The 14,063-nt window shown below is 34.4% G+C and overlaps 1 protein-coding gene across 1 annotated transcript in view; it reads right to left on the bottom strand.

Annotated features, from left to right (window-relative positions):
* The window catches only part of LOC106109946 (Down syndrome cell adhesion molecule-like protein Dscam2), a 106,801-nt gene that overhangs the window by 80,991 nt on the left and 11,747 nt on the right, over positions 1–14,063 (bottom strand). Inside the window, exon 4 of the mRNA XM_013291604.1 lies at positions 326–371. Coding sequence (XP_013147058.1) covers positions 326–371 — 46 coding nt within the window. The remainder of the gene's footprint in view (positions 1–325; positions 372–14,063) is intronic.

Here is a 14,063-nt window from a genome sequence, read left to right on the forward strand (position 1 = left end):
AAAAAAAAAAAAAAAAAAAAAAAACTACGTCGTAGTCTTTGACTCCAAAAATCAAACAATGGGACCCACTTGCAAACATTACCTATCGGATAAAAAAAGAAATATCACAATCGGTCCACTAGTGGCGGAGTTATGCCGTAACACACATAAAAAAGTCGGTCAAAAAGACGATATATAAGCCATTATTCTTCTGGTTTCCCTTTGTATAGATTAGAAACGCATCTAAAGTTTTAGAATATAATAATAGACACAATCAATCGCTTGGTCATATTTTATATAGGTATTATCTTAAACTATAAAGAAAATAAACAAATTTAACACTTACTTTGAACTTTGTTGTACGGAGTTACTGTCCACAGCATGTATTTCGTCTGAAACAGTCAAAACAACATCTTTAAATGTAAGAATATGACAGAAATTATGAATTATAGTTGGATAAACCTTTTAACCGTGGTACAGCCCGCAACATCTTTTGTACTAATAACGAAAAACAACGTTTGTGAAACTACATTATAAAAATCCTAAGATCAAATAGCTGATTCACTGACCCTACATAAATTATAAATACTTGCGTCTGGATTAAATTGAAGGAAGTTTGACAGTAGCCTCAGTGGTAGAGGTGAGGAGTAAAAGATTCACATGGTATGTTATGAGGAAGGATGAATCGCATGTAACAAGGAGAAAGGACAAAACCCTGTTGCATCTTAGCACTGCAGCGCCGGCACGCTCGGTATAATACCACGACCACACAGAAGATGGAGCAAATGGAAAGATGGAGGAAATGGAAGCAATTCCGTGTTTCGTCTGATGAGTATGGTGCCGGAGGCCTCATTTAAGTCCCTTTCTCTTTACCACCCTTTTCTTATAAAGAGAGGATGGGAAGTGGAAGTGGATTTGACGGTGGAGGAGATACATAGGAAGGCAATGTCTTCTTTACGTGTGTCTCCTCCGTCGTATAAGCGTAGGCAACGCATTTGCAATTGCGGATGTCTATGGGCAGCGGTCGCTTCGCCATTTTGGCGGATTTAGGTGGTGGCTTGCTCGTTTGCCACCTTATGTTATTAAAAAAAATAAGGAAGATGTGTTTTCGTCTGGAAAATGTCGAGTCTTGCCTAACTTCTTTGAGATATAACAACTGACATTCTCAGCTTGTGTCTACTCAATTATTACACATTTCATGCAAATACATAAAGTTAAGAACAATATTTGTAATAAGGAAGCAAACATTTCCTTTGGAACAAAGCAAATATTAATTTTCTCTTATCATGTCGGTAACATCGAGAAAATCACGTTTCTTCGTGCAAACAATTTTCGATTGAGGCTGACATCATACTGCTCCAAGTGGAAGTGAAACTTTGTTTACTGTATTTGAATTGGGATTTTTAATATGAATCTTTCGTTGGATGTAGATTTTTACCGCTACTTCGTCTGTGTGTATTTAAATGATACTCCCGTGCACCTTCATCCAAATGAAATTATACAAACTTTATTTAATTGTTTACATTTGTCAAATTATCAATTGCCACTGTCAAAAATACCGTTACCATAATGGTACATGGTCTCTTTTCCACATGAAGTTTTCTTCCAATTTATTTACCCTCTAAGTTTAATAGCGTGAAAATCTCATATATAGCCTAAAACGTGTCGTAAATGTAGGGCTTTTTATTAAAGAAGGAATTATTCAAAAATATGCTGTGATTGCTGACATCCTATGCCACGAAGTAGTGTGTGTTTACTCTTCATTATTTTAGTATAGATTAAATAAATTATAACTACTATGTTTTTATACTGATTGTTCTTTTTTTTATAACATAAGGTGGCAAACGAGCAAGCGGCCACCTGAATCCGAGAAAATGGCGAAGCGACCGCTGCCCATAGACATCCGCAATTGCAGATGCGTTGCCTACCCTTATCCGACGGAGGAGGAGACACACATAAAGAGGATATTTCCCCTTCGTATGCATCTCCTCCACCGTCAAATATACATGCCCTTTCCATCCTCTCTTTATAAGAAAAGGGTGGTAAAGAAAAAGGGACTTAAATTAAGCCTCCGGCACCACACTCATCAGAGGAAACACGGAATTGCTTCCATTTGACGCCTGTCTTCTGTGTGGCCGTGGTATTACACCAGGCGTGCCGGCCCTGCAGTGCTAAGATGTTAAAGCAGGCACTACCACTGTTCTTACTAAAGCCAAATTAATTCAGATCTATTCAGCTGTTTGGATATGCCTTTTAACAGACATCCATTCAACCAAACAATCACATTTTTAAAGTAAGATTACTTATGTAGGAAGAAAAGCAGATGATGATGATAATAAAGATGGTGATAAAGGTGATGAAGAATAAGATACCGATAGTCAAAGAAGTGGCTTCACTTTTCAGTGGCTTTCTTTTGTCACATTAAATTAAGTTACATTTAAAAAAAGAATTAAAAAACCAACCTTTGTGAATTTAAATTTAAAAATCTCACCCAAGTAAATCCAACATTAAAGAAATGAATCCGAATCGAATACGAAACGTTATTTTCCGCTTAGATAGATCTGTTCTCTTTTTCTTCTGATACTTTTGAATTCAACGAGACGGATATTGCGGCATATCCAAAGCTTAGCTCGCTTGCAATAACCGATGGAATACGTAAAAGATTTATTTTAAAAAAACTAAATGACTTATTTAAATACTACATTTTAATAAGAAACTGATTTAAAATATTCTGTACTTAATATATTCATAAGAGTATGTTTGCTTGTGCGTATTCTTATAAAATATTATAACAAAAAGGAAAGATTTGTATTTTAGTATGTACTAGCTGTTCCCGTGCGATTTTATCAGCATAAAATTATTTTATTGTTTACATGTGTCAAAATGACATGACATGACAATACTTGATATCTTGCTTCCTTGATGTTGGCAGCAACTTATGGTCTCTTTCCCACATTAGGGTTTATATCCAAAATATTTACCCCTTAAGTTTAATGGCGTGAAAATATATAGCCTAGAGCGTGACGTAAGTGTAGGGCTCTTTATTTAAAAAGTAAATATTTAAAAACATGCTGTAATTGCTGATATCTTAGACAACAAAGAATTGTGTGTTTACGCTTTATTATAATAGTATAGATCAAAATAACTCAAAAACAATTTCCTTTACGATAAGAACGTCTGATAAATTATATATGAAATTCGATAATCAAATTAGTACTGCGGGATTCGAACCCAGGACCTGTATTTTACAGGTAAAATAAACCCCTGAGCCACTGATGTCAAGGAAATTGCTAAATTATAATCCATCAACGAAAAGGCACATTCCGTGTTACAATTATTCAGTAGAGTGAAATTCATTTGCAGATTGGGGAAGTTCACATAAATATTTAGCAACCGCCTCTAATGCATTAGAAGGCAGACGCTTCACGTGAATTATGGATCATCTTGTGGTCCAAATGATAAGCGGCAGCGGAAATTTTAAAAAAATATTCCTTAACATACAGGGATAAAAAATTAGTTATAACTATATAAGAAATAAGGTACCTGTAAATACATAAAGAAGCAAGAATGAAAGGAAATAATTAAAAAAAAAAACATACAGCGACATATTCGAACATCACGTGATCATTAAATATTTTAGTTAAAATTCATTTATTTCATTCATTAAACAGTAAAGTTTTCATAGCAACTCTGGAATTGGATGGATGGATGTATGTAGGTTTGTTAGAAGATATCTCTAGAATGCGTCCAGACCTGGATATAATTTGCTACGAATGTAGAACATACTTTAAAAGAACAAATAGGCTACTATTTAAGTTCATTAATTGCACGCGGGTAGTGTCGCTGGCGACCGCAAAAAGAAAACAAATTTTATTAATTTTTTATTTATTTACATAAGTAAAAATATAATGCTTTACAAATAATGTCCAATGTCTACTCAAATAAAACAAAGTCCTAACATTAATTGCATTTCCGCTACCAGCTTATAACTCATATCGACATGTTATTTCGTATAAGTAGGAGAATCGACTTTTACATACGACGAATAACATACGAAGATTTGGTAGTAAATAACGAACTTCTCCAATATTGATTAAGAAATCGAATAAAAGATTCTTATCTCACAAACAGAACATCACAAACTTTATTACGTATCTATCATGTTTATTTATTACGTAACTAACTGTTGTTCGCGACTCTCTGCGTGGAACTTTAAAATACATAAGTATGTGTTCTTCAAGACTATCCTTTACATCTATACTAAATTTCATCGAGATCCGTTCAGCAGTTTAAGCTACAAACAAACAAACAACAATCTAAACTGTTATTTTATTTTGATAATTTTTTTGATTTGATTTATTAAACACATAGGATAATTGTCAATCGATAAAGCCATATTAAATGACTAGCTGTTTCCGTGCGGCTTCATCCGCATGAAATTACAAATCACTAATATTATAATAACCTTGCTTTCTTGATGTTGGCAGCTTGTTTATAGTCCCTTTCCTACATAAAGGTTTTCTCCCAATTTATTCAACCCCTAAGTTTTATAGCGTGAACATATGTAGCCTAAAGCGTTTCGTTAGTGTAGGGCTTTTTATTAAAGAAGAAATTATTCAAAAACATGTTGTAATTGCTGACATCTTAGGCAACAAAGAAGTGTGTGTTTACGCTTTATTATAATGGTATAGATATAGATGATAATCCAGTATTTTGTACTAACATATGAAGCCTGCAACAGCATAAAAAGCTAGTCTGAACAAAGCATTATCAACGTGAAGTTTAATAAACATCAACATGACATGTACACTCGCGTGAAAAAGCGCAAACCATCGCGATAAGTTACAAAACGTTTTGTAAATGAACACGTTATGTACGCGACTGTCTACAAAGCCTACACGAGACCGTGACGCGTGCTTTTTGATATTAGTGATAACTACTCCGTGTAAAGTACAATCCTGCGGGAAAATTTCATATGTTACATAAAAATATGTATTTATTTCGCATTGTTTATTTTCGCTTTGAGTTTATTTTACCGCGGTTATTACTTTCCTTTGCGAGACAGATTTGATGGCGAATAAAATGCAAATTTAAAACGTGTAAGTCCGCGTACACTTTAAATTGTACAGTTTGCAAAAAAAGTGTATAATTAAAACTGAAACTGCACATTTTAACTGACAGTTCAAATTAAGATTTCTTTTAAAGTAAAAAGTGAAATGCACAATTTTCTTTATATTGGAGTAAAATAGGGAAATACTTAGTTCAACCCAATATAATATTACCAAATAAAGATTTTAAATAGCTAGCTGTCTGGTTAAAGTATCCTACATGTTCTTCCAGACTATGCTTTACATCTTTGACCAATTTTATCTAGATTTGTTCAGTAGTTTAGGCGGCAAACTCTACCAAACATTCATCGATCTCTTAATTTTAACTTTCGCATTTATAATATTGAATCATCATCATCATACGTCCCCACCGAGGGGCTCGGAGCCTACCCTAATAAGGGGTGACTAGGCCATAGACAATCACGCTGGCCAAGTGCGGGTTGGTTGACTTCACACATATCTTTGAATTTATTCGCCGATATGTGCAGGCATCGCGATGTTTTCCTTCACCGTAACGTCGGGTAAATTATGTACATATGAAAATTCGAAAAATCGAAAATCACATTGGTACAAGGCGGGATTCGAGCCCAAGACCTGTAGATTACAAGTCAAGTGTTCAAACCACTGAGCCACCGACGCTCAGTGTTTATAGTTATTTCCATTTATTTAATGTATCTTTTATTTTAGAAATTACCTGTACGTCCAATTAAATCGTAAGTTAAGAGATTAAGTACAAAAGTAAAAGGTGGAATGAAACTTAAGTCAACTAAAAGAATTGTATAGAATAAAAATTGTGAATCGAGTGAAAAGGCTTTAGAGTATCTTGTTCATTGTAAAACAGCACGGATGAAGAAAAACCCACAAGAGACCGAATGGATAATAGTAAAAGCGAACAAAGAGACTGTAGCAAGAATTGGTTACAATGCATCTGAAATTAATTCAACGAAAAGAATTAAAAAAATAATAAAAAAACGTCAAACGGTTACATACAGTATTGTGGTTGAACCCATGAATATTTGTATCCGAATTATTACATAATTAGCTTCTTTCCCGATTTCATTCCCTTGAAATTGAAAAAGATATAAAAAAACATAGCCTATGTTATTTACTTATAACGTAGCTTTTTAATGGTGATAGAATCATTGAAATCTGTCCATTATTTTTTTAATTATTTCAATACATACAAAAATACAAATATTTCCTGTTTATATTATTAGTATAGACAAGCTGTTGCTCATGACTTTGCCCGCGTGATATTAAAAAAATGATAAAAGCATAGCCTATGTTACTCATTGATAAAATAGCATTTTAATGGTGAAAATTTTTTTAAAATCGGCCCAGTAATTTTTGAGTTATACCAATACATACAAAAATACAAACCTTTCCTCTTATTAGTATAGATTATAGAAGTACAAATATATAATAATATCCATAAGATTTCAAAATTACAAAATGTGAGTTACATTTATTTACAAAGGAACAAAAAGATAGTGTAAATGAAATTAAAGGTGGTAGTACACATGTCAGTAATATGGAGTAACAGCTATGCCAGGTTATGGTATACGCCTGTGACTGCAAGTGTGTTACTGGCATGTGTTAACCCGTTACATATAAGATTTGAATAAGCCAACAACCACGCTAACCCAGTGAAAGTTTGTTGACAGATTTTTTCATATAATAAAAATAACCTCTGTGTGTAATATCCATACCAATATGTACAGAGGAAAGATTTGTATTTTTGTATATATTGAAAATAACTCGAAAACTACTGGACCGATTTCAACCATTCTTTCACCATTAAAAAGCTACATTATCAGTAAGTAACAAAAGCTATGTTTTAATTTCACACAGACAAAGTCGCGAGCAACAGCGAGTCATTAACAAAGGGCTATACTTAATTCCAAAGTAACGTTAATCCCATCGTTGTGTACATAGAATCAAGCCGTTACACGAGGCGTCTGTGTTCATAAATATTCAGAGATACGTCCGCTCTACGTTCGTGAAGGCATACATAATTCACGTCCTGTATATTTAAGTTTATATTAATGAACCCAACATTACTATGACATGTGATTTGTTTAAAACATTCTTGACCCTATTACGGTTATGGTTTTAAAATATGTATACGAAGTCCTATTTACTTGATTCTTTAAAATGAAATTAATAATTTAAAAACACCAATAGCCTAATTATTATTTGTTTTTTATTATTATTGTTTACTGAAAATTCTACAAAAAACACAAATCAAATATATGCACAAATATGGCCCCGCAAAAACCATATTTTTTTTTTATAACATAAGGTGGCAAAGGAGCAAGTGGCCACCTGAAACCGCCAAAATGGCGAAGCGACCGCTGCCCATAGACATCCGCAATTGCAGATGCGTTGCCTACCCTTATACGACGGAGGAGGAGACGCACATAAAGAGGATATTCCCACTTCCTATGCATCTCCTCCACCGTCAAATCCACTTCCTCTTCCCAACCTCTCCTTATAAGAAAAGGGTGGTAAAGAGAAAGGGACTTAAATTAGGCCTCCGGCACCACCCTCATCAGACGAAACACGGAATTGCTTCCATTTCACGCCTGTCTTCTGTGTGGTCGTGGTATAATATTAATATTACACCGGGCGTGCCGGCCCATTCGTGCTAAGATGTTAAAGCGGGCACTACCACTGTGATGTGATATAATTGGTTTGTTTGCGAGTGCGGTATTACAATGTTGTCTCTACATAGTACATACACGGTAGTACACTCTGTACTAGTGTCGTATGTACATACATAGGTTAAGGGTATTTCAGATCACATGGTCGAGAGTTTAAATCCCGCCTTTCGCCTAATATCAAACTAACAATACAAGCCTAGAGCTCGGTTGGATTGGTACAAGAAACATTAGTAAATTAACTAAAATCTGCTAATAATAAAAATGTTAACGAAAGAAACTATTGATTAAAAATAGAAATTTTCATTTGAACATCTGATTTTTGACTATTACTTCCATCACTAATTTGAATGTCTATATAATAAAAAAACAAAAATATATCACTTATGGCCGGTTTCCCAGATACATTTAACCATTCGTTAGTAATTTTTGGTTCGATAACTTCACAAAATGCGTTTGCGAACTACGTAACTTGAGTTTTACTCCGTTGAAACTTAAGTCAATCACTAATCACTAGGTAATCTTACTAGTATTAAAATGCGAAAGTTTAGATGTATGGATGATTTTTAGAGTTTGTACCCTGAACATCTGCACGGATCTGGATGAAATTTGGTGTAGATGTAGAGGATAGTCTGGAAGAATACATAGGCTACTCACTTTTGTTTTTTATAATCCCACGCAGACAAAAGCTAGTGATGAAATAAATTAAAACTAGCAACTCATCGTTAGTAGTGTCTTATTAACAGTTAACAGTGGTAGTGCCTGCTTTAACATCTTAGCACGAATGGGCCGGCATGCCCGGTGTAAATACCACGACCGCACAGAAGACAGGCTTGAAATGAAAGAAATTCCGTGTTTCGTCTGATGATTGTGGTGCCGGAGGCCTAATTTAAATCCCTTTCTCTTTACCACCCTTTTCTTATAAGGAGAGGATGGGAAGGGTAAGAGGATTTGACGGTGGAGGAGATGCATAGGAAGGAGAAATATCCTCTTTATGTGCGTCTCCTCCTCCGTTGTATAAGGGTAGGCAACGCATCTGCAATTGCGGATGTCTATGGGCAGCGGTCGCTTCGCCATTTTAGCAGATTCCTTTTCGAAAAAGGCTTTAAATTAGTGTTTTAAATAAAATAATACATCAAACAGCGGCAAGTGAAAGCTTTCTCTTCATCACATAATGTACAATGAGAGGGGGATTCTAAATATGAATTGTAAAAACAAAGTAACATTGTATTGTGTCTCGCATTCGTTGAACGACGTGACGTCAGCGACAAGTTGGCTTTGTCAAAGTTGTGTGTACTTTTTTAGAAAAAAGCCGCTTTGAAAGTTAATCTTTCTGTATAAAAACTTACGAGTACAGTCTCACCAATAAACGGGGTATAACGATAAACTTAGGAATAAACTGTGTATATGCAAATATTAGTACAAATTTTGTTTATACTCTGTTTATATAAGACAATATAGTATTGTTAGCTTTTTAACTATTTTGATGTATTCTGTATTCTGGAAGGTTATTTAGTCTGTGCTATAAATCAATACCATTTGTCATAATTTGAAATAACGATATAAGCTTTGTAATTGGGATCCAAAACATTATTTAAAGTATTTATGTCGTGGTTTTAAAATGTCGTAAATGTGCTTGTTATGTTAATAACATCCGATGATGTCAAAAATAAGGGTGTTGCCTAATGCAATTCGACGACACGACGGCCATATTGGTAAGGTTATTCTGTGCAAATTGGAAGAAAACATAAGAGGTAATGAAGACTATATTTTATTAAAGCATAACATGGCTGTGACGCCCAGAGTATTGTATAGTAGAGAATATAGTTTATATTAGTCAAATGCATTTAGCTTACACACAACACTTGTATATCGTGACTCTAACCCTAGCTAACTAGGTTATTATTGAAACAATGTTATGGTTAATCTTGAGAAATACTGTTTGACCAAATTACTTATACCAAAATAGAGTAGTGATACATATTTGTGGTGATTCATCAGTGGTCAGAGATAATAAAAGTAAAACTAAACCGTCTGTATTTTTTTATCATAAAACAACGACCAATCGGCTACTTGAATCCACCAAAATGGCTAAGCAACCGCTGTCTTCAGCCATTCACAATAGCGGATGTGTTGCCTACCTTTGATCGATTGAGTAGGAAACGAACATAAAAAGGATATTTCTCCTTCCAATGCCGTCTCCTCTAGCGTCAAATTCATGTTACATGTAACATTACATGGCGAGTATTCATGCAGCAAGCGACGAGCCGCTCAATGCAAATGCTACACGTAATATACCGAGTAACGTCAATTTAATTCGCACCTTATTACAAACGAGCTGTTGCCCGCGACTTCGTACGCGTGGTATTAGAAAACATACAAACTATGTAAATTACAAAAAGCTACGTATCCTTCGGGAACCGGACATTTTTCGGGGATGAAGCTTATCCCATGTGTACTCCAGACTTTGTTTTATATTTGTGCCAAATTTCAATAAAATATGTTGAACCGTTGCAGAATGATCGAGTAAACATTAAAAAACTAAATTAATGAATTCCACGGGAACCGTAACTATTCCAGGGATAAAAATTATCCTATGTGTTCTTCCAGACTTTACTCTAAACCTGTGCCAAATTTCATGGAGATCCGTTCAGCCGTTTAGGCTACAAGCGCTAACAAACATCTATCCATCCATCCATCTAAACTTTCGCATTTATAATATTAGTAAGAAGTAAGATTTAAGTGTAGTAAATAAATAGATTTGCAAGCGAACTATTTTAAGATTATTTCTATGAATTATGCATTCAAGAATAATAACTACCAAAAGGTCAAGATATTAAAACTGCAGTATTTAAAAACAAACTAGTTATTCTTTATCTTGTCAAAGAGGTACAAGTACGGACTCGTTATTTTAAGGGGACGTTTTTAACCCAGGCCATTCTTAGCTGTAGAGACTCAATTTACTATTCTTTTATTTCAACCCTTTGGTCGCTACTTAAGTGATAATTACTTGGCTCTGTTGACCTAGGCCGATGTAAAATTTTTAGTTTGGTTAGAGTGAAACTTTTGGGATGTAACTTTAGGATAATATGACCTGTCTAATAGTAATAAAAATACTATTTATTGTTTAAAATTGTGATATATAAGTAACTAGCTGTTCCCATTCGGTTTCACCCGCATGGAATTAAAAAAAATATTTTATTGTTTACATTTGTCAAATTATCAATTACAAATGTCAAAATGATATGACATGATGACAACCTTGCTTCCGTGATGTTGGCAGCAACTTATAATCTCGTTCCCAAATTAGGGTTTTTATCCCAAATACTTACTCCCTAAGTTTAATGGCGTTAAAATATATAGTCTAAAGCGTGACGCAAGTGTAGGGCTTTTTATTAAAAAAAGAAATATTCAAATATATGTTGTAATTGCTGACATCTTAGTCAACAAAGAATGTGTGTTTACGCTTTATTATAATAGTATAGATAGCATAGATAGAAGTATAGATTAACTTTGCCCACGAGTCCGTCCGCGTGGAATTAAAAACTATTCTCTAAATCTATGCCAAATTTAATCGAGATCCGTTTAGCAGTTAGGCTACAAACTAACAAACATCCATCCATCTAAACATTCGCATTTATATCTAGTCTTAGTACGATTAGATTAACATTCGTTTGTTTCATTTGTTTTTTCTGTAACCTTTACTTGAATACCTAAGTAATTAAATTACATATTTAATACTTCACATTCTCGTAACATTTATGAAATTTAATAGATAACAACACGGAGCGTTGCATGACTAAGCTCGCAGAACTAACATGCATTCAGTTTATCTGCGTTTATCGCACCTCGGCAGCTCAAATCCCAGATTTGGCTCGAACTAAATCCCTCTGCAGCCCAGCCAGGTTTCACTGTCCTACTTAAATATTGTTGTTCTAAATTGTAAATTGTATAATTACATATATACGTTAAATCTATACTATTATAATAAAGCGTAAACATACACTTCTTTGTTGCCTAAGATGTCAGCAATTACAGCATGTTTTTAAATAATTTTTTTTTAATAAAAAGCCCTACACTTACCTCACGCTTTAGGCTATATATTTTCTCGCCATTAAACTTAGGGGGTAAATATTTTGGATAAAAAACCTAATGTGGATGGACCTAACCGAATGGATCGGCTCGCCCAGTGCAATACCACGACCACGCAGAAGACAGGCGTGGAGTGGGAGCAAATCCGCGTTTCGTCTGATGAGTATGGTGCCGGAGGCCTAGTTCTAGTCCCTTTTCTTATCAATCATTTTCTTAAGAAGAGAGGATGATAAGGAAATGGCCATTTGACGGTGGAGGAGACGCATAGAGGGGAAATATCATCTTTATGAGAAAATCTAAAGGTAAAGGTAGAGACACCTTTGTCGCTTAAGGGTAGGTAAGCATCTGCAATTGGGGATGTCAATGGCGGTTACTTCGCTATTTTGGCGAATTGTGATGGTCACTTGCTCGTTTGTAACTTTGTATTTTAAAATAATCCAAATAATTAAATTTAACCGAGAATTTAATTCAAACAACATACTTTAAAATCTGCGAAGTCACGGCTAAAGGAATTTTTAATATAATAGATACACAAAAAAAAGCTCACTAAAACATTACCCCCTATCAGTTAAACAGAATTAATTCAACTTGATAACATCTTAACATTCACAAACATGATAGAGAGAATATAATATTTCCTGAAACCAACCGAATAGACTAGGGTAGCGTGAAATGACCACAATATCCGCAATTCCTTTCTCGCCTTAAGCCTTGTCAGTCCGTAGCATTGCCTTATACATCATCGGTAGTATAACACTGAGAATACACTATAAAAGCGAGCGGTGGCGAATTAAAATCTCATTGTGAAATATGACCCTGAAGTACAAATTAAACTTTGGAATATTTATTACAATTGAAGGTTGAAGATAGATTTTTTATAAATAAAACCATTCATCGACGCCCATGGAGATCCGTAATATCAGAGGAACTGCAAATGCGTTGCCGGCCTTTGAGAACATGATTTTAAAACTTTGTTCTTCAAACTCCAAAGACGCTAATAACGCGTTATGAAGCGAAAGCGTTGTTAGTTACGAGATGTAGTTTTAATAATTTTAGTAAATAAAATCGCTTCCGCTCATCACTAAAAGTACACCCTAATCTTGATCCTTAATGCTTATCCCGTCAAAAGTGGGAAGAGTAGACAAGAAACAGATTGTTCTACCAAAGAATTACACTTAATAGCTCCCACTTTGTTGTTTCGCCCTCATCGAATGTAATCTTAGAAAATGCTTTATTTGTCAACTCGTATGTTTCTTACATTAGCAGATTAAGTTAATTTACTTATATTTCTTGTACCATTCCTACTAAGCTCTGGACTTGCGCTAAGACAGGTTTACAATAGTCGAATGACGGGTTTTGAACCCTCGACTGTGATCGGAAATCAATTCTTTTAACCATCAGACTCTGAATATAGGTTAGTTATCATACTAATATTATCAATTCGAAAATTTGCATGGATGATGTTTGGAAGAATTTGTATCCTAAACGACTCAACGGATTTCAATAAAATTTGGTACAGATGTAGAGAATAGTCTGGAACAAAATATAGGCTAATCACTTATTTTTTTAATTCCACGCAGCCAGAGTCCCGAGGGAAAGCTAGTAAATCTATACTAAAATTATAAAATGAAAAGATTTGGATTTTTGTATATATTGAAATAACTCAAAAACTACTGGGCCGATTTCAAAAATTCTTTCACCATTAAAAAGCTACGTTATCAGTAAGCTACATTTTTTACTATTTTGTAATAACACGCGGTCCAAATCGAAAGCAACAGCTAGTTATAAATAAAAAGATAAAAGCATTATCCCCTTCTTACTTGGTTAAGTATAATTTAGATCTATAGATAAATCTACAAATTTCATACATTCAAACGAAAGCTTTATTGCCTGTGGATTTTAGGTTAACTAAATATCAGCATCTGCGTCAGCCTGATATCGTAATCTGCGTATAAATAATATACGTGCAGTAATAATTTAGCTGAGCTACGAAAGGATTTTCTTGTGATTAATTGGTACATCGGTATTTATCTATGCTTAATGGACTTATTGATTAAAAGCTTAATAGTTAATTTCATTGTTAGTTCATTGCGTGTAAATTGTCGCGTAAAATTGTACTATTTTTTTTTATAATACTAGGTGGCAAACGAGCAAGCGGCCACCTGAATCCACCGAAATGGAAAGCGACCGCTGCCCATAAACATCCGCAATTGCAGATGCGTTG

Source organism: Papilio polytes, unplaced genomic scaffold (assembly GCF_000836215.1).
Source record: "Papilio polytes unplaced genomic scaffold, Ppol_1.0 DF820956.1, whole genome shotgun sequence".
Classification (NCBI taxonomy): domain Eukaryota; kingdom Metazoa; phylum Arthropoda; class Insecta; order Lepidoptera; family Papilionidae; genus Papilio; species Papilio polytes.